Raw genomic sequence first — 26,996 nt, forward strand, 5'->3', positions numbered from 1 at the left:
TATCTCCGTGTTGTTTGATTATTGTCAGTTTTATGTGTGACATAATACTCATTGTTTACTGTAAAATGTTATTTAAAATTTGTCTTTAGATTATGGTGGGTGAATATAAATAATATTCATCACATAATATTCTTATGTTATTTATTAATATTATGGATGTTCTTTAGATATACAAAAAGAACATAAAATTGAACGTTCTTTGTAAAACAGGTATATGTTCTTTACAAAACAATTATACGTTTTTTTACAAAACAACTATATGTTAATTTTGCCTTTTTATCAAAAATCCAGATGTATACATCTGCCTCCACAAAGAAAATTTCAATATTACTTATTGTCCAAAATATTTGAGATTAAATTTGAGCAACTTCTTTTGCCATTTGAAACTCTCTTCACCTTTGGGTAATTCTTTTTAAAAGATAATAAATAAATTAAAATAAACTAGAAGAGGAAGCTATATTTCCTTGGCCATCTGTCTCAGATAATAAAGGGCCCCTAAATTCCAATTTCCATTTAACATGGAATAAGTCAATTATAGGCCTGCCCCCTTAATAGAATTGTAGTGGAGTTATAGTGGGAGTGAAAGTGAAAGAGACTTGTCTTAATTTTTATTTTATTTTAGTTTTAATTAGGTCACAAAATTAAAGTGATTGTTCTTAATTTGGGAGATGCCAATAGTTTTCATACAGTAGTATGGTTGGTAAAAACCTTCTAATCAATTATTCATGGATCATTCATTAATAACATGTTTAAATGCTCAAGTATGGGTTGGTCAAATTTTTGGGCAAGAAATAGAATTGCTAGCAAGAACCACATTTTATTCTTGGAATTTGATATAAAGGATTAAGGGTGTATAATAAGAGTTGTCAATAATATTTGGACTCATTACAGTCGTTAGTCATTGGAAAATTTGCAAATTGCAGCTATTTAAAGTTCGTATTTTGCAAATTGCAACCATTTAAATTTTTTTTTTTTGCAAATTACAGCCCAAAAGTTCGTATAAATTGTAAATTGCAGCCCGATTCAATTTTTTCATCGGTTTACATGTTGAAAAATCTTCGGATAAGGTTTTAGGGGTCATTTTAGTCCATGGGGACTCGAATTGAGCTCGGAATTAGCAAAAAAATAACGTAAGTATCTCGTTTTGCATAACAAAAATGTATCGATTTGTGGGAAACTGTAAATATGAGACACTTACGTTATTTTTTTGCCGATTCCGAGTTCAATTTGGGTCCTTAAGGACTAAAATGACCCCTAAAACCTTAACCGAAGATTTTTCAACATGTAAACCGATGAAAAAATTGAATCGGAATGCAATTTACAATTTAAACGAACTTTTGGGCTGCAATTTGCAAAAAAAAAATTAAATGGCTGCAATTTGCAAAATACGAAATTTAAATGGCTGCAATTTGCAAATTTTCCTTAGTCATTAAAAGGCAAACTTGAGTTTTTGGTTTCTCATCAATTAATAATAAATAAATAAATCCTTTTTAAAAGGTACTCCATATTATGTAACGCATGTTATAAACACTAAAAAGATTTTATATAATATAATTAATATAATATAATTATTACTCCGTATAACATATCATCAAATAAGAATCTTATATCATATATAGCTAGTTAATTTAAAAGTGTAATTATCGGAGTATGGGACTATTTCGAGATTGAGTTGTATTACCATGAACGTTATAATTGGTTAAATGGTTTGTTTTAATCTAAGTGTTTTGCATCTTGGACTGATGTGCATTAATTTGGGCATTAAATATAAGAAAAATATGTAGCCTATATTTTGGGTACTTGTTGAAATCGTATCAATGAATAGATTATCAATTTTTAATTGTTAGAATTTGTACTTATTAATAATTAAAGATATAATTGATCAAAAATTTGTATCCGATATGCATACGTGCTGAGAAATGGAGCAAGTATTTAAAAACAGAGGGACTATGTATGAAAAACCATTGATTATTTAATTGACCAATACTATTTGTTATTCGATTTTGTTTTGTAATATGTTGGTGTTGAGTTTGATTTTATACAACCTCCGTTAAATGTTATTTGCAACTTTAAAATATTTTATATCTCACAAATAATGTCCCAAAACTGCACATAACATTTAACGGAGGTAATACATTATTTACAACTTCCTATCTTTCTCATTTACTATCTCCGTTTCATATTTTTTTTACAACTTTAGGGTATTAATTGTGAAAATATAAAATATTCCGAAGTTGCAAAATATATGAAACGGAGGTAGTAGTATACTAATATTTTTTTTTTTGAACTTGTTGAAAAAGAAAATAAAAAATAAAAAATGCAATGTAGCTTGTGCATTGAGATTGCTCTTGCATCAATGAAGAATCGTTGAATTTATTTTTTTTTTTTTTTTATTTTTTTTTTATTTTATGTGTTAATAAGTGATACCTTAATTTTTCTAATAGAGAAACTGTATTTTAGAGTTTACTTTGTAAAATATTACTCGTATTTTGAAGAATAGTATCAAAAAGTCATTGATAAATAGGAGGATCTATATAACGTACATAGTCCGTTGAAATTAGCATGTGCAAAGATCTTGTCTTTCGTAAACGATAACTATGCTGGAGTAGAAGCCACTAAACTAGCTTCTTCTTATTAAAATTTTTGAGTGCACAATCTTCATCGTAATCACAACCGTACCATTTAAATAATTCCTCCGTTTCATAATATATTGTCATTTATTTTATTTTGTATGGCTTTTTAGACTTACTTTTAACCAATATTTTACACATTAACAAAAATTATAATAAATAACTTCACATTGAGACGAATTTAATAAAATCTCACATAACTATTTTTTTTTATTATAGAATAGAGGGAGTAAAGTGTTTGTGTATGTTCCCTATATATACAAACAAAAAGAACATAATTTAATTTGAAAAAACCATAAAAATGTCTTAGCTACCTCTATTAATACACGGAGTACAAAACAAGAGTACGTAATAAATCAATGTTAACGTGAATAATTGAGAAAAGAGTGAGAATAGATAATAGAGTGAGATCCGATCTTTTAATAATAATTGTAAGTAATTAATTAAGATACTAAACAATTACTAGGTGAATTGTGGGAAGTGTAAGTTGACAAAGACTCGAAGAGCATGTTGCCTCATAACACTATAAATATGATGCTTTTTCCATGCATGGTGAAGGCCATGCAAGAAACAATAGCCATAAAAACTAGGGAAAAGAAAATTCTAGAATATGGTAGTCTTAGATTTTTTACTAGTGTTAGGTTTAACCATCATCTTTCTCATTCTTCTTCTTCTTTCAAAAAATCGAAAAACTAAAGTTTATAATCCTCCCCCTGGTCCAAAAGGGTTTCCAATAATCGGAAACTTTCACCAATTTGGCCCCTCAAAAACAAATTACGCCGAATTTTATACATTAGGCAAGACCTACGGACCAATTTTGAAGCTTCAATTGATGAAGCAATCGATGATTGTGATTCAATCAGCAAAGTTGGCCAAAGAGGCAATGCAAACAAATGATAAAAATACATGTGATAGATTAATAACCGGTAGAAAAAAGGTTTCGTACAACTTATTAGATGTAGCATTTGGACCGTATAATGAGTATGTTAGAGAAATGAAAAAGATACTTTCGGCTCATTTTTCAAGCTCCAAAAATATGCAACTTTTTGCTAACATACGAAGGGAAGAAGTCACAAGGTTGATGCAAAAGGTTTCTTCTCTCTCTTCTGCTTCTAAACTCATCAACTTGAACGAATTGATTATCAATTATGCAAGTGCCGATGCAAGTAGGTTTAGTTTCGGCAAGAGGTACGTACTACTCTCTCCGTTTTTTTTAATTAATTAATTTATTTAGTTAGTTAGTTATTATTATTATTAATATTTACACACTTTTGTTTTTACAGAAAACAAAAAATTAATTGTATTGAAAGTGTGAAAGTAGAAGTTCAGTAAAAGAAATATTAGTTGTACTGTGACTTATGAGAGTAAAAGTGGTAAAAGTATATGTTGAGGCTTAGCTTTCCAAATAACATGTATCTTTTCAAATAACACGTATAAGTATGAAGTATTCCACATTGATGAAACATAAGAGAATTAAGCACTTTATAAAATTAAAAGGCTACTCCTATTATCATATGGTTTTGGGATTGAATCTCATTGGACTTGTTAAATTTTGAAACAAATATGAAATGGGCCTGGGCAACCCAAATAAGGAGTTAGAGAGTTTGGTCCACAAACAAGGCTTTGGAGCTTCCATACTAAAACCAATTGGCAATAGTAGGAGGTACTCCTCTACCTAATAAAGTGAAACTATCTCTCCTCTTTCTCCAATGTGGGACACTCATAAGTGGACTACAATGGCTTTCAACACTCCCCCTCACTTATGAGTGTCCTTAGAATTTCAGAGCTAACTAGATAAGGCCAGATCAATAATCCTCTTAGGGGCTGGACATCCTATCGAGGTAAATCCTTATCTAGTAGAGATTAAATACCCAGTTTAGAAGAGACCCACAACCTGGGTTCTGATACCATGTTAAATTTCGAAACAAATATGAAATGGGCCTGGGCAACCCAAATAAGGAGGAAGAGAGTTTGGTCCACAAACAAGACTTTGGAGCTTCCATACTAAAACCAATTGGCAATAGTAGGAGGTACTCCTCTACCTAATAAAGTGAAACTATCTCTCCTCTTTCTCCAATGTGGGACACTCATAAGTGGACTACAATGGCTTTCAACAGGACTTGTGAAGTGGAAGTTCTCTTCTTGATCGCGAGTGCGGTCCACATAAATGTTTACGTATATAAGATCATTATAACCACTAAAAAAAACTAGAAATTTATATTTTGTATACTTTAATCGAGTAAGAACTGAAGTTGAGCAATAATATAATGACAATATACACATAACTTAATAGTCAAGACATATACTGTGTTTTGGCTAATTAAGTATAATATATTAATTACTCCCTACGTATATACAAACAATGTATTTGGAGTATTTCGTAAGATTTCTTCTCATTTTTATTTAACTAGAGTGTACCCGTGCAAAATGCACGGGAATATATAAGAAAAAATATATTTCAAATGTGAAAAGTTGATTTTGATGTTCTAATTTAGACTTGAGTTGTAATGGTCGGTTTTGGACTTGTCGGTTTTGTTGAACCCTAATTAGCTCTGTTGTATTGAGTATTAATAATAATCGTATTGATAATTAATGTGCTGACACCTGATGTGCTATGCTGAAATATGATATTCCTCAAAAATCAAGGTCTTACTCTTTTATGTCGGTGGGCACACAATGCTATTATGGGGTTTACTTTTTCAAAGTTATAGAGGTTACCCGTTCGGTGTTATAGGAGTTACTCGTGTTACTCGGTTAGTATCATATGGATTAGTGTCTTGCTATAGGAGTTACATATTTTGTTTTGTTGCAAGTAGTTATTCGCTGAGGCTAGTTGCACAAAAATGTGTTGTACATTTTTTTGTTTTTGATGATTAAAGAAATGGAAAATGTTGGAGGGTAGTCCCTAAAAATGCATATAATTGAAGGGTTGGGGATTTAGAGTACTATAATTGAAGGGTTGGGGTTTAGAGCACATTTTTATTTTTTTGATATGTTATACTACGTACCCAAAAAAACATACACACATAAATTGAAAGGTTAGTAGTAGTCCCATAATAAAATAATAAAAAAATAATAATTAAAAAAAAAGAGTGAATGGGTAGTTGTTGATTTTTTTTTTCAAATGATATAAAAAAAAAAAAAAAATCTCAAATGCATGAGAGTTGAGGATTGGGGATTTGGAGGGCTCTCGTTAAGTGACTCTACAATTATAATATAAATAGCAATATTTTTATTTTTGCAATATTCACATATGTACGTATATCATATTATTGTAAATACCTTTGGTGATTTATATTTTAGATAAAACATAGTCATGCAAAATCTTCCCGTGTACTTCGTATAGCTACTCATTAATAATTGACAATATTAACATACAATTGAAATTATACATGGACAGGATAAACCTGAAAATAAAGAAGTTACAAGTATTAATTAACTATGTTTGGTGCGCAGGTACAACGGCGAAGAAGAGTTAGGAAACAAATATCATAGGCTTCTACATGATGCTGAAACTATGTTCACAGCTTTCTTCTATAATGATTATTTCCCACTTGTTGGTAATTTTCTTGATAAGCTCACCGGAAAATCTTCAAGGCTTGAAGAGATTTTTAAGGAATTAGGCGATTTTTTTGAACAAATCATCAACGATCACCTTGGAGATAATAAGCTTAATTCGGAACACGAAGATGTAGTTGATCTTCTGCTTCGCCTTAAGAATGATGCTTCCTTTCCATTTAAGCTCACAATGGAGCACATCAAAGCAATTTTTTTGGTAATTTAATCTATCTCGATCTTTAAATATATTTTTCGAATTTTTTAGTGTCTAAAAATTAAACGTAGTATGGAGAATTTTAATGATAGATGACATTTTTAAATATAGTGCTTTAATGATGATATTTTTTTTTATGCAACCAGTTGTATCGTCGTATGCGTGAATGACTAAGGGCCTATTCTGATTTATTGAACTGAAATGAACTGGACTGAGTTGAACTGAATTATTTATAAGAGAAGGAAATTAGAAACTGAACTGAACTGAAATTAAGCTGAAAAGAACAGGTCCTAATTGACAGGTATGTAACTAAGGTTATTTATTATTTGCTGACATTGTACCAATTGAGCTAATGGGTCAAAAAACTAGGGTAAAAAAACTACTTGACAAGTTACAATCAGTTGTATGTTAAAAATCCTCTTGAACGATCAACAAAAATTGCCACTAATTGATCACAATTATTCATGTACAAACTTTTGTTAAGTAGATGTTCAACAAACTTATATTATAACAGAAGCATGTATATCCCTAATTATGTTAGCTAACAGCCCAAATAAATGCAATGTTTGCAGAATCTTTTTGCCGCAGGAGCAAGTAGCACCACAGCTACAATAATATGGGTAATTTTAGAGCTAGTAAAGAGCCCAATTTCAATGAAAAAAGTGCAAGAAGAGCTAAGGAATGAAGCACAAAAAAAGGGTACTACTTGTATAGAAGAAATTGATCTCCCAAATCTCGAATACTTCAAGCCAGTAGTGAAGGAAACATTTAGATTGCATCCACCAGCGCCATTTTTGATTCCACGAGAAGTAGTCCAAAAATGTGTTATAGGAGGATATGACATATTACCCAAAACTAAAATATTTATTAATGCATGGGCTATTGGACGAGATCCTGAATGTTGGAAGAATCCTGAAATATTTATGCCGGAGAGGTTTATGGGGAGTTCAGGAGATGTTTTCAAATCACTAGAAAACTTTGCAATGATTCCTTTTGGCCGTGGAAGAAGGATGTGCCCTGCTTACTCTCTTGGTGTTGCTAACCTTGAGCTCGCGCTTGCCAATTTGTTGTACTCTTTTAATTGGGAGTTGCCTACCGGTGTAAACAAGGAAGACGTCGATAACAAAGCAAACCCTGGTATTACAATGCATAAGAAAAATATCCTTTACCTTGTTGCAAACAAATTCTGATGATGCATATTTGTGCTACATCCTCATTCCCTTCTCCATCTTGATTATATGTTTAGGGTATCCTATAGAAATAATACTATGGAACTCACTCTCTCTCTCTCACACACACACACACACGCACACACATTTATTTATTTTTTATAATCAACTTTTGTTTTTAAAATGTACTAACAATTTTAGTGATTCAATTCTACACGTTATGTGCGTCTACTGTTTTTAGTAAGTTCTAAGATGGAATACTAATTATGTTTAGTCGATTTGCTTAAATATTATTAAACAGACCAACTCTACCAAAATTTTAAACTGATAATTGAACCTCAAGATTGGTTTATATACTCTATCACGCCCCCTCATATGAGAGTCTTTTAGGCTTGAAATGTGGATGCGACATGGATTTCCTGATTATTCCCAACACAAAATATTTCACTTGAAATTAGAGGATGGATGACATTTGAACATGTGACCTCAGAGTCACGCTGACTGTTGATAACATGTTAGTGGATTATCTAAACCAAAGTGATAGAGTATAACACATATTCTTGGGTCTCAACTCTCAACCGTCAAGTTGAGCTTTTGGTTGAGTTGATCCTCTAACAGATATAATTATGTTTCTACTTTGTATGTTAACCTAACCTCGCGATTCTCTTCCTTTGTCATCAAAATTTGTCGAAGTATCTCATGTAACAAGTCATGTACACAAATAGTCCTTGCAATTTGATTGCTATACCATGTAGAAATGTGAACCAACCAAGCGTCTTTAAGAAAAAGCGAGTTTACAAATTTTAAGTGCATATTTAGTTATTTACTCTCATTCTCTTATGAATGAAGTTAGAGGTCTTAGGTGCATATTAACATTATTTGCTGAAGTTATGATCTATTATAAAGCTTAATACATCCAATCACATCATGCAGTGCCACATAATAAGACTTATGGTTCAAACGACTTATGTAAAATCATCCAATCATATAAGTAAATTGTAGTTTTCCCTCCTTTTTAATTTTTCGGTATAAGTCAAGTGCCTTGGTCAGAAAACAATAGGCTCGGATGCCATCCATCTAGGTTGAACTTCGGTCAAGTACACCGATGGGATCTTCTTCGATGCTTTGCTTTTCCATCACCGAGATGTATCTATAGGCGTCGTTCGAAGTGCGCCTACGTTAAAGCATGTGGTGAATATGCTTGGCACTCATAGGAAGTGGGAATTGACATTACGATTAGGGACAACTATTAGGGACAAATAAAGTAGGGAGCCGCCAACAAGTTTTTTTAGGAACTTGTAAACCGTTCACGGATCATAAAAAAGGCAACCATGAATAAGGGACAACGAAGGCAACAACGATTGACCCGTGAAGGTTACACCCCATTCATAATCCATGAGATTATTAACTCCATATGGTTCGGAACCACGAAAGGAGGATCGGGGATGATGGTACGAAGTGAGTCATGGAGTCACATTCGCCCGTATTGGCCTCTACTCGATTCTTATATTGAAAAGCATTCCTGTGATCTCAAAGGCATACAAACAATAATTCAATTCGCTCCAAACTATTATTTAACTAAATTGGTTTAAAATTAATGCACACATAATTCTAAAATTTGGTGATCACTTCAATTAATAATAAGATTAAAAGGATCCTAAACCGATTGTCCAAATTATCTTATTAGTCGTGATTTTCAATTACATATTCCCTTTAACATGCAATATGGTGATCAAAATAAATAATAGAATAACATTAATATTGGAAGCAATTCAATCACAATTCCAACAACATAAAATTGTTAGAAAAAAAATAATAATAATAAAAGAGCATGATCCTTACTTTGAATCTGTTTGCTTGCAACTACAAAATAATAAACGAGTTAGTAACTTCAAGGAAATAATAAAACAATAACTAAATTAAATTAAATAAAATAAGGTTGATTTTGGGGCCAAACCCTCAAACGATTCTACCTTTCACGCCTTGGCTTAAGTACAGAACCTCGAGTAAAATATGGACTCCTTTGAGTGCTTGAAGAAGGAATTTTGAAGTGAAAAGGGTAGGCTAGGGTTTAGATTAATAGCATAGAAGAGAGAAAATAAGAATAATAAAATTCTGGTTCCCCGTACATCAGAAATGAGGGGGTATTTATAGGGAAATGTGCTGAGGGAGCACACAAAACCCTAAAATGATAAAAACCCTAAAAAAGTATCCCGTGACACGGTCAGACTGTACCGTCAGACGGTACACTTTCCCGTGACACGGTCAGTTTTGGAGTGACGCGGGAAATTTTCTGAAAACGGAATGAAAAACGCGTTAAGGGTTTACGCGGAAAGGACACGGAACATCCCGTGTCACGACAAACCTCCCGTGTCACGGGAAGTCCCACCGTCAGACGGGAAGGGTTCCCGTGACACGGTCAGGCTGTACCGTGATACGGTCAGTTCCAGTCCATTTTTCCGTCTAAATTCATTTTTAACCCTAATTTCTTTCGGCTTTTTAAGTGCTGATTGATAATTTCGTGCTTTTTCCTGACTTTTATTATTCGGGCTAAAATAATAAAATAAAATAAAATGTTTGGGCCAAAAATAAATATATTCGTATTTGTTTGTAGTAGGATACATACTTTTTGATGTTGGTTTATTCACTCATCTTGATGACATTGTGGAATGAAGTACATGCTCAATCCGAACAATCATTCAATTTGTTAGATTTTGGAGCTGTAGGAGATGGAAATATCGATGATTCTCAAGTAAATTTCTTTGAAAATCTATTAAAAAAAATCTTTTTGTGTTTCTTGGAAAATATTATTGTAATAATAAACGTGAAATTTTACAGGCATTGACAAAAGCTTGGGAAGCAGTTTGCGTAGCAAAATCTCCGAGTAGCACTCTTCTTGTTCCAAATGGAAAAACCTTTTTAGTAAAACCATTGAAGCTTCAAGGTCCTTGCAACTCTTCTAATGTCAATATTGTGGTAATGAAAACTTCTCTATACAACAAAAATTAATGTTGCATTTAATTGCTACGTATTTGATTTTTTTTTTTTTTTTTTTTTTGGGGGGGGGGGGGTTATTTGATTTTTATGAAAAAGTGAAATCATTCATCATAACAATATCAAATTCAAATATTGTAGATAGAAAAAAATTCAAATAAATCTCAAGTTGATACAAACAGAGATTTTAAATAAATCACAAATTAATACAAAAAGAGATTTTAATGAGAATCCAAAATATATAATTTTCAATGTTTTTACTTTAGGCACATTGAATTTACAAACACGATAGTTTGACCATTAATATATTCAATTAATATTGTTGTTATTGTAACAAAGTTATTAATGAAAAAAACTACTATTCGTTTGTTTGGGAGACTAAAGAAGTATTTCCTAAACAAGTAATTTTTTTTTATAAAACAATTCTAATATGAGAATACTAAATTTATACAGAGTAAATTAAATTTTCCTGTTTCATTTTGTTTAATATATACTTGTGTTTTTCAAATTTAAAAAATGAATAAATGTACTTGCTTGTCTCATAAGGTCCCGTCCACATAAAAGTCCTAGTAACTATCATCGTATTACATTTCAAGGCTATTGAGTATTGATCATTTTATAAAACAAGATTTAGCACGTAAATTTATTACATTTACATGCAAATTATGTAAATTGATGTATCCTAAATTCCTTATATATTTTTGAAAAAAATGATGTAGATTTTGGGAAAAATCATTGGACCAAAATCACTGTCTGATTATCCAACACCAACACCAGATAGTTGGTTGGAAATTTCAAAGGTCGATGGACTGTATGTTAATGGACGTGGAGTTATTGATGGTAGAGGACAAGTTTGGTGGAGCACTTGCCGAGTGAGTTCACCACCCACGTAATCCTTTTTTTTTATTACTCCGTATCTTATCAAATACTACGTATTATGATATATATACTCCGTACTTCATATATGTAGTATATATCTTAATTAATACGAGTTACATTATTTTTCCTTATAATTTATTCATTTATTTATTTTTTCCAATATTGGACAGGGAAATGTTTGTCCTCGAAGACAGCGGTAAGCTTCTTAACGCCTCTACGACTCTAAGGGTGTTTAATTTGTTTATAGGATCGTATGATAAACTCTCTCTCTCTCTGTTTTTTTTTTTTTTTTTTTTTTTTTTTGGCAACCCTAATACTCACTATAATTTACAATTAATTGGACAGACGGTGGCATTCATAAATTGCAACAACCTAACTCTTCGAGGCTTAACATTTCTAAATAGCTCAGGAAATCATATCTCTATTAGAAGTTGTAACAATGTTATTATTTCACGTCTCACAATACAAGCCCCTGCGGATAGTGTTAATACTGACGGTATTGACATTACTTTTTCAAGTTTTGTCGCGATCAACCAATGTTACATTGCAACAAGTAAGTACCCATAAAAAGTAAGAACACTTAAATATTATAAGTGAATACTCGTAATCAATATTTGAAGAGGTTATTCCACTTATATAATGAAAGTTTTCTTACAAGCGAAGTGTATACTTGTTGTTACAATTGCATAATCCAAAGTTGAGCATGCCCACGAGTAAATTTGATGTACTTCGTATTATATTATTATTATGTCATTGGTGACTTTAAACAATTACGTATTTTCTTAACATATGGAGTATTAATAATCATTTTTACTTTTGAATTTCACAAATCCTATAATGTTTATTGATATATATATGTAGCATTGTTGAGTGAACTAATTTTACCAAAATTTGCAAGTTATTTATCTTTCTATTGTATAATTTCCTCACTCGTATTTAACAATATCCTAATTAGGTGATGATTGCGTTGCTATAACAAATTAATCACATGATATAAACATAACCAAAGTTCATTGCGGACCAGGGCATGGCATCAGGTGACATTTTTATAATTCTAATAATAAGTCATTTCTAAGAATATGAATTCCTTTTTTTTTTTTTTTCAAAGTTAGACAATTTTGTTTGATAATGATTCTAGTAAATATTAATGGATGACTTCAATTGATACCTAAATTTTGGTGAGATACCAGTATTGGAAGCTTAGGCAAAGGGGGAGGCAATGATACTATACAAAATGTACATGTGTGGAATTGTACCTTCAAAGATACACAAAATGGCGCCCGAATTAAAACGTGGCAGGTAATTATTATGCACAAATTACATTGACGTACTTTTAAGATCCGGAAGGAGTATTGTTAATTTTTTTTACTACGCATTATAGATTTTAGACTAACAATGTGTACGCGTTTTGTTCTTTTCAATAAAACCTTGGATTAACTTCTTTTTTGTTTGCAGGGAGGGTTAGGATTTGCTGGAAACATCATTTACGAAGACATTTTGTTTGAAAATGCTTCTAACCCCATCATTATTGACCAATTCTATTGTCCTGGACAACACTGCAAAAATCAGGTAAATAAAACACAGTACATCTTTAACCCCACGCTTATTGATCTTATTAACACTCATTCATCTTTTGGCTTTTGGTAACAAGTAAGATGATACTAAACATACGCAATAAGAATTATTAATACAAAGTATTTTTAATTTTATTTTTGCAGACAAGTGCAGTTAAAATAAGTGATGTTGCATCTAGAAGAGTTTCAGGGACATCGCAATCAAAAAAGGCAATTGTATTACATTGTAGCCAAACTTTTGGATGCTCAATTCAAATTGAAGGAGCTAATATTATATCTTCTAAGCCTGGGGAAAAAACATCGGCTGATTGCTTCAATGTTCAAATTCAAAATGGAGACTTGTCTGATAATGTACCAAGTTTAGAGAATTGCCATTAATAATTGTCATTATTAAATTAGTGCAAAAAAGGTATCAAAAGCAAGCAATTTGTAACGACGAAAGGATTAGTGTGTCGTTGCAAATGTGTTGTTATATATAGTTGTAGTTAAAATTCTACGGAGTACTGATTTAATAAAGGGCAAATTCTTGTAGTTAAAAGAAAATTCTAAAATATGGTAGTCTTAGATTTCTTACTAGTGTTAGGTTTAACCGTCATCTTTCTCATTCTTCTTCTTTCAAAAAATCGAAAAACTAAAATTTATAATCCTCCCCCTGGTCCAAAAGGGTTTCTGATCATTGGAAACTTCCACCAATTTGGTCTCTCAAAAACAAATTTCGCCGAATTTTATACGTTAGGAAAGACCTACGGACCAATTTTGAAGCTTCGATTGATGAAGCAATCGATGATTGTGATTCAATCAGCGAAATTGGCCAAAGAGGCAATGCAAACAAATGACAAAAATACGTGAGATAGACTAGTAACAACCGCTAGAAAAAAAATTTCGTACTTGTTAGATGTAGCGTTCGGTCCATATAATGAGTATGTTAGAGAAATGAAAAAGATACTTTCGGCTCATTTTTCAAGCTCCAAAAACTTGCAACTTTTTGCTAACATACGAAAAGAAGAAGTCACGAGGTTGATGCAAAAGGTTTCTTCTCTATCTTCTGCTTCTAAACTCATCAACTTGAACGAATTGATTATCAATTTTGCAAGTGCCGATGCAAGTAGGTTTAGTTTCGGCAAGAGGTACGTACTACTCCCTCCGTCCTTTTTTAAACACTTCTCTCACGGAAACCAAAATTTATTTTTAGGCGTGGTACTCCCTCCGTTTTATAATAATCGCAGCAGTTTGACTTTTACGCTATTCATATGCTTAATTTAACTACATTTTACCAATATATAAATAATAAATATTGCCAAATAATATATTATTGGATTAGTAAGTCTTTATACTTCCTCCGTTACTGTATAGTTGCAACACTTTCCTAAAATAAGAATTATCACAATAGTTGCAACACACCATAAAAAGGAAGGTTTTTATGGTAAAAATTGTAATAATACCTTTATTTAAAGCACATGACCCACTTGATTATATTCCTAACAACCTTTTAACCCCATGTACGAAGTATATAGTGCTGTCAAATTTCAAACCGAAACCGTTTAACTGCCCGAAACCAACCGACCCAAATGAGAATCGAACCGATTAAAAACCAATTTTGTAAAACCGAAAATCGACCCGAACCGTATTTAAGTAAAACCGAACCGATCCGAATAATGTCAAACCGTATAAAAACCGAACCCGTTAACAAACCGAACCAGTTTTAAACCAAACTGAAATCAAACTGAACCGAAAAAGAACCGAACCGTTTCTAACCCGAAACCGTTTCCAACCCGAAACCGTTTGAACCGAGGTAAAAACCGTTTACACCGAACCGTTAACAAACTGTAACCCGTTTGCACCGAACCGTTTATAAACCGAACTGTCTATAAATCAAACTATAATTTCGATCTCACAATAACTCGTCAAATTATGATTATGACACATCAATTAGATGATTGAATAAGAAGCAACTAATAATGTGATAATAAAACAATAATAATTCATTAATACACTAAACTTTTATAATCTACGTTACTTCGTAATAAACTAGTAACATCAGTATGACTAAACTTGAAAATAACATGATATGTATTTTTAAAATCGATGAGAATTTGTATATAATATAATGCCTAAATATGAAGTGATGAAGTCTCGGCTTGATATAAACTTGTTAACCAGCAAAAGGTTAGTTAGGAAGTACTATGAAATTTCAAACCAAAATTGTTTAACTGCCCGAATCCAAACTACCCGACTAAAAACCGACTTTTTGAAATAAAAAAAACCGTTCTGAACCATAATTTAGTAAAAGTGAAATGAAACTGATCTGAATAACGTTAAATCGTATAAAAGGCGAACCCGTTAACAAACCGAATCAAAATAAAACTGAACCGAAAAAGAACCGAACCGTTTCTAACTCAAAACCGTTTCCAACCCTAAACTGTTTGAACCGGTATAAAAACCGTTTACACCGAACCGTTAACAAACCGCAACCCGGCTGTATCGAACCGTTTACTTCCCGAACCGTTTACAACCCGAACCGAATTAAAACCGCTCAATAATAAACCGAAACCGAATAGAACTGATAACTATTTAAACCGAACTGAAACCAACCCGCGATACATTTAAACCGATTTCAAACCGACCCGATTTAATACCGAACCGAACCCGAACTGTCAAACCGTTTTGACAGTGCTAGAAGTATATATTTTCATTAAATTATTGAAACGTTTGGGTGCATTGCTAAAGAAGTTCTTATGGGAGTACATGATAACGTTACTTGAGGTTAAAGCTGAGAGTAGAAAGCGGACAATTATTTGGGGATAAATCAAAATAGAAATACGCGGCCTATTATTTAAGGATTGATGGAGATGGAGTACTAATTTACTATCTAGATATCAATCAATTACATACTACTAAAAGCGAATCTAAAGACACACGGGTCAATGTATTATTAAAAAATTTCCCGCCAAAAATACCTTCTAAAAATTGTTACTTAAGGAAAATAAAAATTATATCTAAATTATGACATAATTTTTTTATATAAAATATAAATCTTTTCCTAAAAGATTAAATATCCATTATAAGTTTATAACTATTACATATTTTTGAAATATTTTCTCTTGCATGCTTTTATTTTTAATATACACTATATTTTTTAATACTCAAGTCATTATATTGAAAAATTTATAATAAAACTGTCAAAAATATTTAACAACTGTTCATTGCACGGGATTTAACCTAGTGTTATACTAGTACTCAAGGTATCATGAAGATATTATTAGCTAGGGTGAGAATATTATCATATTGGGTATAAGTAATAAGTTGAAGTTAATTTCTTTATTTGTAGATTTCTTACTTCAGGAGTATCAACTATATCCATATATTTCTGATTCATTTGATGATCTAAGAAGAATAAACTATAAGAATCACCTGTTTATGTGTATAAATTAATGCATGTGCTTAGTTGTTACTTGTGATTTCAAATTATTCAGAGTATATGGCTAGATAGCTACATACAATGGTGCTCCAATAGTCCAATTATGAATAATAAATTATTTACACAAAATCATTCAATTATAATTGTTTCCTTTACAATTTAGATTTATAGAAATATAAGCAACAATTTTGTGTATAAATACTAATAGGCTCTAAAACTTCATATTAATAGTATAGTTGGTTCAAAAGAGATCAAGATGGTAAGCTAAAGTTGCTCTTGTTCAATTATGTAGTAATCAATTTGATTTATTAAAATTCAAGATTTTTAGGGGTTTTCTCTTATAATAACATATAATTAAAAGTTTTATTTAATCAAATTGTTTGATGTATGTATATTCGTATTTGTTTGTAATAGGATACATACTTCCTTATGCTGATTTCACTTATCTTGATGACATTGTGGAATGAATTCGAAGTACATGCTCAATCCGAACATTCATTCAATTTGTTGGATTTTGGAGCTATAGGAGATGGAAATATAGATGATTCTCAGATAAATTTTCTTCGAAAATCTATTGAAGAAATCATTTTGTGCTTCAAAAATATTATTGAAATAAACACGAAATTTTACAGGTATTGACAAAAGCATGGGAAGCAGTTTGCGTAGCAAATTCTCCGAAGAACACCCTTCTTGTTCCGGAAGGAAAAACCTTTTTAGTAAAACCATTGAAGCTTCAAGGTCCATGCAACTCTTCTAATATCAATATTGTGGTAATGAAAACTTCTCTATACACCAAAAACGAGTGTTGCATTTAAATTACTACGTATTTGATGGTTTTTGAAAAAACACTACTAGCTTGGTATTTGATTTTTTGAAAAAGTGAAATTATTCATCATCATGAACTAACAATGTCACCTAGATGAAAATGCAAATAAATCTCAAGTTGATACAAAATGAGATTTAAATAAATATCAAATTGATACAAAAAGAGATTAAATTGAGAAATTCAAAATAATTTCAATATCTCTACGTACTTTAGGCACATTTAAATTACAAACACTATAGTTTGATCATTAATATACTACGTTTTTTTATTATTATTGCTGTTAATTAGCAAAATTAGTAATAAAAAAACTAGTATTTTTTATTAATTTGAGAATACTAAATTAATACTAAGTAAATTAAGTTTTCCTCTTTCATTTTGTTTGATATGCACTTGAGTTTTTCAAATTTTAAAAAAATGTACTTGCTTGTCTCATAAGGTCCACATAAAAGTCCTAGTAATTGCATCATGTTATATTTCAAGGCTATTGATCATTTGATAAAACAAGATTTAGCACGTAAATTTGTTACATGCAAATTATGTGAAATTGTATCCTAAATTCCTAACAATTTTGAAGAAAAAATGATGTAGATTTTGGGATATATCATTGGACCAAAATCACTATCTGATTATCCAACACCAACACCAGATAGTTTGTTGGAAATTTCAAAGGTCGATGGACTCTATGTACTAGTATTACGATATATATACTATGTACTTCATATATCTTAATCAATACGAGTTACATACATTTTTTTTCCTATAGTTTATTCATTTATTTATATTTTGCAATATTGGACAGGGAAATGTTTGTCCTCGAAGACCAGCGGTAAGCTTCATAACTCTCTCGACTATAAGGGTTTTTAATTTGTTTATAGGATAAGGAGGAACTAAAAACGAGGATAGGGTCGAAGAAATATAGTGTTTATTTAAGGAATGTGGATTAGAGAGGGAGGGGTAAGGATATGGATAAAACACCTTCCTTATTAGTGGGCTTAATCTAATTAAATTATGGAGGATATACCTAGGAATGAGTTGGGCATGTGGTATAAAGGTGAAGGATTGAAAAATGGGAAGAAAAAGCAAAGTTACCCTTTAAATTAATGAAAAAGAAAAAAAAAAGTGAGAAAGATAAACACAATTTAACAAGTTAGGGTGTTGAGCCCATGAACAACCCACGTGTGAGCATTCTTCTTGTCCCACACTAAAAATACTAAACACTAAAAGGGGGAGTGTAGTGGTAATGAAATCCCACATTGAAAGAATTCAAGAGTTACCACCACAATATAAGGCTAAGGGACTACTCCCCTCATTGGCATATGGTTTTGAGGTGGAACCTCCTTGGTCTTGTAAAGTGGTGGACTTGCACTCTCCCGTGACGGGTGTGGCCCAGACCCGTATTTAACACGGAAATGATTTTGGCACATTAAAAATTAATTTTTGCACATTCATTATAAATTTATAAGGAAATTTTGATTTTTACCACCTTCAAATAATGACTTTGTCGAATTTACCACCTCCAAAAAAAAAATTAACTTTACCACCTCATAAGAAAAATTAAACATCAGTTTTACCACCAATCACCTCCAACTAACGGATTCCGTCCAAAAATCCGTTAGTGGGGCCTACCCTGCACACGTGTCGCCATATTATTGGGTAAGTTTTAAAAAAAATTAAAAAAAAAATTAAAAAATCCCCATCAAGCATGTGGAGTGAACTAATTTCACAAATCCTATAATGTTTATTTGATATATGAAGCATGTGGAGTGAACTATTTTACCAAATTTGGCAAATTATTTACCTTTCTATTGTATAATTTTCTCATTTGTATTTAACAATATCATAATTAGGTGATGATTGTGTTGCTATAACAAATGAATCACATGATATAAACATAACCAAAGTTCATTGTGGACCAGGGCATGGTATCAGGTGACATTTCTATAATTCTAAATAAAAATAATTTCTAAGAATATCAATAACATTTTATTTTTGATTTTCAAAAGTTAGACAATTTTGTTTGATAATGATTTTAGTAAATATTAACTAATGGAATGACTTGAATTGATACTAAATTCTGGTGAGATACCAGTATTGGAAGCTTAGGCAAAGGGGGAGGCAATGATACTATACAAAATGTACATGTGTGGAATTGTACCTGCAAAGATACACAAAATGGCGCCCGAATTAAAACGTCGCAGGTAATCATTATGCACAGATTACATTGACAAACTTTTAAGATTCGGAAGGAGTATTGTTAATTTTGACTATAGATTTCAGACTAACAATGTGTGTTTGTTCTTTTCAATAATAAAACCTTGGATTAACATTTCTTTTGTTTGTAGGGAGGGTTAGCATTTGCTCGAAACATCATCTACGAAGCCATTTTGTTTGAAAATGCTGGTAACCCCATCATTATTGACCAATTCTATTGTTCTGGACAACAACACTGCAAAAATCAGGTAAACAAAACGTAGTACATCTTCAACCCCGCGCTTATTGATCTTATTAACACTCATTCATCTTTTGGCTTTTGGTAACAAGTAAGATTAACTAATTTAAACATATGCAATAAGAATCGATAATACGAATTATAACATTTTGCAGACAAGTGCAGTGAAAATAAGTGATGTTGCATTTAGAAGAGTTTCAGGGACATCGCAATCAGAAAATGCAATTGTATTACATTGTAGCCAAACTTTTGGATGCTCAGTTCAAATTGAAGGAGCTAATATTACATCTTCTAAGCCTGGTGTACAAACATTGGCTGATTGCTTCAATGTTCAAATTCAAAATGGAGACTTGTCTAATAATGTACCAAGTTTAGAGAATTGCCATTAATAATTGTCATTATTAAATTAGTGCAAAAAAAAGTATCAAAAGCAAACAATTTGTAACGACGAAAGGATTAGTGTGTCGTTGCAAATGTCTTGTTATGTATAGTTTGTAGTTAAAGTTCTACGGAATAATGATTTAATAAAGGGCAAATTCTTGTGAAAGACTCTTATATTCCGTATATAGTTATATGTCTCAGAGATAAGGAATAAAAGTAGTGTAAAAAAAACCCTTAAATAATTGTTCTATTAACCTTACAAAAAGTAATACTATGTAAGGGAAAAAAAATGATTAGTATCACTCCCTATGTTTTTTTTTAAATGCATCAGTTTGACCGGCACATTTGCCGAGACGTTATTTTGACCATAAATATCTTTAATTGTGTATTAGTAAAAATTGTAACAAAATTATATTATGAAACTAGACATTATAACGAATCTAATGATATATCATATAATAACAATTATTCATTTTTTGATTTTTTAGAGGTCAAAAAATTAAGTCAACCATGGTATGTGAATAGTGCAATTGTCAAAGTGATGCATATAAAAAAAACAGAAGGAGTAACTATTAATACAATATTACAATTAAGCTGAATTGGATTGAGATGTGAGAAGTGCCAATTCATTTGGTCAATAGAGCCTTTTTCTTACCTTAAAAATAATAAGATTACAACATTGAGGAAGCTAAATAATTAAATAAATCAAAACGACAAAAAGGTTGTTTTTCCTCTTTTGATAAAGGTTACATTTGTAATTTTCTAAAAACTTAATTGATAACATAATCCATTAACTTGTAACTTTTAGGTGTAAAACACACAAATTTCTCTCAATAATCTTGTACATGCACAAAAAATCTAACCTTGTGTTACAACCTTCCAATAACCAATTCCTCTCTCCTCCTAATTATCCTCCATCGTTAATCTCCTTCTCTCCTCCCTCCTCTTACCAACAATGGGGAAGAGGGACCTTGAGACCGGCATAGGCGGTACATTCTACCACTACACACCACCACCGCCACCCATCCACCCGCCGCCTAGGGAACCATATCTTTCATGGCTAGTTCCCCTCATCTTCATAATCGACGTAGCTTTATTCGCGTTAACAATGTACGAAAACAATTGCCCTGAGACCCTTGTAGATGACCCTGATCACCATTGCATTTTTCAGGAAAAATTGGGCAGATTCTCCTTTGAGCCTTTTAACCGAAACCCTCTCCTTGGCCCTACTACCTCTACGTAAGTCTCTTCTTTTTCCTATTGTATTATGATATCATGCATTTGATGAATTTTGCCATTATTATTCTAACACATTATAGAAAAGGTGAAAATTAAATGTTGGAATCTAAGATTTGTTTTTTTTATTTTTGATTGTTATTTGTTTTGTCACAAGGGTTCAATAGATTAATTGCATCCCATTTGGAAAGAATTGATGGGTTTTTTTTGAATGATTTTCAATTTGAAATCAACAAAAAAATATTAAGAATGAAAAAAAAAAAGCTATGATTTGCTTAAAAAGCAGTATAATTAACGATCAATATTGTTTATTAATTTTAAATAATAAATGTGCATAAGTTTAAATGACAATTATTTATGAAACTCCTAATGTTGGTCATAATTTGATTCAGGCTGCAAAAAATGGGAGGACTTCGGTTAGAGCTAATATTACAAAATGGTGAATGGTGGAGATTATTTTCTTGCTTATGGCTTCATGCTGGAGCTGTACATTTGATAGCTAATATGATCAGCCTTCTTTTCATGGGAATTCGTGTCGAAGAAGAGTTTGGATTTTGTAAGTGATTTACAGTATGATTTTGTTTTCTCTAAATCACTTGGAATTATAAGCAATTAAGCATGCCAAGCTAATTCTCACCTGATATATATAATCTCTTACAACCTGTTTGGTAAGCAATAATAAAAGACGACAATAACGAAAACGAGTTTGCTAGTAATTTTGTAAGGAAAGCTTCAAAACAATGTAACTTAGGTACTCTGGATTTAAAGGTAGATTGAAGCCGAAAGAAACAGGGTAAAAACTCCTTATTTTTTATCTTAGTATCTTGTGTATAACAATGAACATGTATGTATACTTCTGTAAAATTTCAGGGAGAGTAGGACCACTGTTCGTGCTATCTGGATTAGGAGGAAGTTTGATGTCTTGCCTGCATGCCCTCCGCCACCAAAAAATCGGGGTGGTTTCAGTTGGTGCCTCAGGCGCGCTTTTTGGACTTCTTGGTGCCATGCTTTCGGAGCTCATAACTAATTGGACTATTTACGCCAACAAGGTCACTTTGTCACTTCTTTTGTTTACTACTCCCTCCATAATATCTATGTTTCATATATCTTCTTTGCTGCTAGATAGTTGATGATGTAGGTTTCATTTTGTTAGAAACAGGAAGTTTTTCGCTTTTTTGATGTGATTAGAATTCTGACCAAAGCCACAAAAATTTAACTCTTTGTTTATAATTTGCATGGAATCAAAAAAGGAATATTTCTGAAATTGAAATTATGATTTTTGCTGCAGTGTTCAGCAATTTCATCACTAATGGTGGTGATAGCCTTGAACTTGGCAGTAGGATTGATCCCAGGGGTGGACAGTTCAGCACATATAGGAGGTTTCGTTTCGGGTTTTTTGCTGGGTTTTGTCCTTCTAATGCGACCTCAATTCGGTTATGTTAACAGCAAATACCTTCCTCCTGGCTACAAACAGAAATCCAGACACAAGTGTTACCAGTATTTCTTCCTCATACTGGCTCTCATCGCCTTGATTATTCTGTAAGTTTTATACAACAATATCTCAACCCCCTTATTCCTCTCTTTCCCTATTTTTTTCTATGTAGATTAGTGACCTTAAAAGAGTAATTTACCTGTCTTAATCTTTGTAATCTGCAGGTATGTGTGTGGATTTACAGAGCTTTTTAAATCGATCGACTTAGAAAAATCAGAGTTAGCTTTAGGTTAATAGACTAATTATGTTTTCAACAACATCCATGGGCAAATAAATTTCATCATCAGTAATTGTATCAGTGCTCTACACAGAATAATACTCGATGTGAATCACCAACAACCAAAGAAATCCAGATTCACGGTTGCGTGCATCTTATGCACCAATGTGGTTTCTTTCTTCTCCTGCCTTTTTTTATTGCCCTTTTTTCTTCATTTCCTTATCATTGTATTATGTTCATGTATTGGTTTCAGAAGCTTAAGTAGTGCTTTGCAGTTGTTATTTGTGCTTTTATAGTTTTTCATTTGTTGTTAGAAAGATGAACATTAAATTGTGTTCTGTAGTTCTGTTCCTCTAAATATTCAGCTATGTATGTATATAGTGTGTTAAGAAAGTTGTAAAGACATCTATGTATGTATATAATGACTTCTATATCTCCTCATCAAGTACAAAGGTTCAATTTCAGTCGAAAGCTGAGCAATGTGCTTCATCAACTTTCCATAAAATTACCAATCTACATGTATAATCAAGATGACATTGTAATACTATAGCATACACTATCTACATAAATCAAATGATGACATTCACTGATCTGCATATATCTCGCATGACTCTGACTTACCAAAAATGTTGTACCGGTTGTTTGCTAAATTGTCATATGCAAAATCACGAATGAACCTGAAAAAGTTACCAAGAAATAGAAGTTAAAGGTCATATTAGAGACTCGCCAAGCTGCAAATGAAAAGTATGGATCATTTAATTTCTTAAACAGCAACAAAAAAGAAAAGTTTACTCACAGCGGTACAAGATTCAGAAATAATGCCAACTGTGGAAATGGTAAATTGATGTATTCCATGATCTTTAAAACAGCTTCAGACTTTATGTAAGATCTGCAGAAAATATACGTTTGATGTTAAAGAACTTATCACTTATGAGGCATAAATACAGTCAATGTTGGTAAAGACTATCATATGCAGCAAGCTAACAACAATCACATATCCTCAGTGTATGGTGATGCAAAGAGTGATTGACATGCAATTAGCCACTGAAAAATTCAAGAAATTTGCTGAATTCAGTATAATACATATCAGTGGATACTAATAAAAAAGAATTGTCCCTAATTCTCATTGGTTTTGTCACATTACTCACATACATTTCCTATGACTCGATACAGATTGGTTTCCTCTAAGTTCCTCGTACAGATTTATAAATAGGCAGAGGGGCGAATTCTTGTTCTACATTCTATTCTAAAATAGTAGGGCAATAAACTCAAATGATCTCAAAAAAAAAAAAAAAAAAAAAAAAAAAAAAAAAAAAAACCTTGTCCTTCAATCCAAACTAATGTACTTATGCATTTAGCTTCCAAGGTTATGTATAGCATACCTCTCTTTTTCAACCAGGACAACACTGGATATATCATCAGGATCTCTTCCTGATCTCCTCAACAACATCTTTCCTGATTCACTTTGTAAAGCTTCGTATCTAATATTCCTGCAATTATGCCCAAGATAAATTATTTTCGTTAATTACAGACATGCATGTAAATAGAATATTGTACTAATAGAGTACAGCCTATCAGCACAAGGCAAACATTCCTTTTCATTTCTTACAGATATGCATGTAATAAAATCATAGATTTCTGTAGGTAGAGATCTTCGAGGAGAAAGGGAAGCAACCAACCTATTGCGATCATTGTCACGAACAAACTTCACACCACCATTACACAGATTGCAAACACCTGATACATGACAGGATAGTTCAGATTGTGCTCTTACATAACGCTCTCCAAAGAAAGCAAAGACGATCAAAATCTCTACCATAACCAAGCCAACTTAACACAGTAATGTCAGAATGTCTGCAAACAATCACAAAGGTATGCAAACACAATCACAATCAACTAAAAGTGCAAATTAAAGCAAAATCTAGCTAGGTGAATTATAGCAATATAGCATGAGACGGAAAATGTGCCCGATTTTTAAAAACCTTACCCAATATTCTGCTAGTCAATCACGAAAATCACCTTTAAATTTAATCAAAACACCTCTATTTTACCATACAATGGTCTTACTATAGCTATGAAGATTTTTGCAGAAACAAATACTAAGTTTTACAAATTAATCTTCATTGTTCTCATCAATGGCTGCTACAGGATTTTAGTACAAAAGATATATGAATCTAAGAAGTGAAATTTCACTAAGTAACGAAAATTCAATGTCCTCCATTCTTTTCATGCACGAAATTCGAAAAAAATCCTAATCAATCAATTGTACAAAATTAAAAATCCACCAAACCCTCATATTGAATCAAAGCACAATCCAGTAGCACTTTAAGCCATGAAAGAGCTAAACAACATTATTGCAAAACCTCCACTTAAAAAAAAATCATTCCGGATTTAGTTGTCACATTACTAGTTCATTCTTCGTATTACAGTATCAATCTGACAATTAATTTTTAAGGGAGAGAGTAATTCCGTCACATAATTTCAAACCCACAAATTAATATCTTCCTCCGTTTTTTAATACTTGCAACACATTCAACACATTAAGAGTATAATTTAGTGCGGCATGAGATTATAATAAGGATAATAGTACAACTATTGACATAAAATACTTTCCAATTAGTGTGTTGCAACTATTATGACATGAATTATTGCAAGTATAAAGAAGCGGAGGAAGTAATTAATAATGAATAACTAATTCATTAGAATTTCATAAACATGATCAACAAACTTTGATATCAACAAAAAAAAAAAAAAAAAAAAAAAAAAAAAAAAAAAATTATTAAACAAATCTTCAAAAAATAAAAAGAAATTACCATCATAGAGCATAATTGGTCGGGAATCCTTGTCAAAGAAAGCGGAAGTGGCTTTTACCCAATCCGTTGTATCGCCGGAGACACGTGTCTCCGATATAGATATCATCGGAATCCGACGAGGTAGCGTCGCTGCTAAGCGTAATCCGCCGGAAAACATCGTCGCCATTTTGTCAACAAAAAAGGAGAGCTTTTTCTGTTTACCGTTTTTGGTTGAGTTTGCTTCACTTAAAAGGCGTGTTTGGGGTGATCCACGTGGAAATTTTGTCACCATTTACTTTTTTTTTTTTTTTTTTTTTTTTTTTTAATCCTTTCACATGTTTAAGGTGTATTTAGTTCATTAATTTTAGGAAAATTTTTAAATTACCACCCAAAAATGTATCTATTTTCGAACTAATCATCCGTTTAATTTTTTATTTTAAATGACTACCCCTGAAATTAAATAAATGCTCAGATTACCACCCATTTTAAAAATTCGATGGATTTATCGTCTGTGGGCCCCACCTAACGCTTATTTTGACCCTTTTGACTGATTTTCCCCTCGATTTTTCTCTTTAAAAACGTTCTCCTAACTTTAATTCACATTTTCTCTTTGAAATTTGGTAGAATTTGGTGAAGGAAATATGAATTAAAGTTTAGAGAGCGTTTTTAAAGAGAAAAAAATGGGGAAAAAATCAGTTAAAAGGGTCAAAATAATTGTTAGACGGGGCCTATAGATGGAAAATCCACCGAATTTTTGAAATGGGTGGTAATCTGAGCATTTATTTAATTTAAGGGGTGGTAATTTAAAATAAAAAATTAAATGGGTGGTTAGTTCGAAATTGGTTACATTTTTGGGTGGTAATTTAAAAATTAACCTTAATTTTACTTTGGTAACAAGGTTATAACAATAAGGCCTTGTTCACTTCACATATTCAGTTTAATAAAAATAATTTAGGTTTACTAAAAATAATTTTAATTCAGTAAAAACCAGTAAAATTAAAGAAAAAGTATAATCGAGGATGGTAAAAATAATTTCAGTTCAATAAAATTAATTTCAATTAAGTAAAAATAATTTCAGTTTAGTAAAAATTAGGTGAAATGAACCGAGTCTAAATTCTTTCTTCCGTACTTATTAATTTGCCCCATTCTAAAATTCAATCTTAAATT

The 26,996-nt window shown here is 31.7% G+C and overlaps 2 protein-coding genes and 1 pseudogene across 2 annotated transcripts; 2 read left to right on the forward strand and 1 right to left on the reverse strand.

The window, feature by feature from the left end:
* The first annotated feature begins 3,474 nt into the window (after window positions 1-3,474).
* Window positions 3,475-7,592, forward strand: LOC110703088 (cytochrome P450 71A1-like). Its single transcript, XM_021880845.1, has 3 exons — window positions 3,475-3,818; window positions 6,087-6,405; window positions 6,975-7,592. The coding sequence occupies exons 1-3, from the start codon at window positions 3,475-3,477 to the stop codon at window positions 7,590-7,592; spliced, it is 1,281 nt and encodes a 426-aa protein (XP_021736537.1).
* A 2,745-nt stretch (window positions 7,593-10,337) lies between these two features.
* Window positions 10,338-20,100, forward strand: LOC110703089 (annotated as a pseudogene).
* A 3,350-nt stretch (window positions 20,101-23,450) lies between these two features.
* On the reverse strand, window positions 23,451-26,125 carry LOC110703250 (DCC family protein At1g52590, chloroplastic-like). The gene is made up of 5 exons (XM_021881026.1): window positions 25,851-26,125; window positions 24,717-24,774; window positions 24,420-24,527; window positions 23,834-23,926; window positions 23,451-23,714 (listed from the first exon to the last, which is right to left on the reverse strand). The coding sequence occupies exons 1-5, from the start codon at window positions 26,119-26,121 to the stop codon at window positions 23,621-23,623; spliced, it is 624 nt and encodes a 207-aa protein (XP_021736718.1). The 5' UTR covers window positions 26,122-26,125; the 3' UTR covers window positions 23,451-23,620.
* Between the last annotated feature and the right edge of the window lie 871 nt (window positions 26,126-26,996).

The sequence above is a fragment of the Chenopodium quinoa genome, unplaced genomic scaffold (genome assembly GCF_001683475.1).
Source record: "Chenopodium quinoa cultivar QQ74 unplaced genomic scaffold, ASM168347v1, whole genome shotgun sequence".
NCBI classification, from domain to species: domain Eukaryota; kingdom Viridiplantae; phylum Streptophyta; class Magnoliopsida; order Caryophyllales; family Amaranthaceae; genus Chenopodium; species Chenopodium quinoa.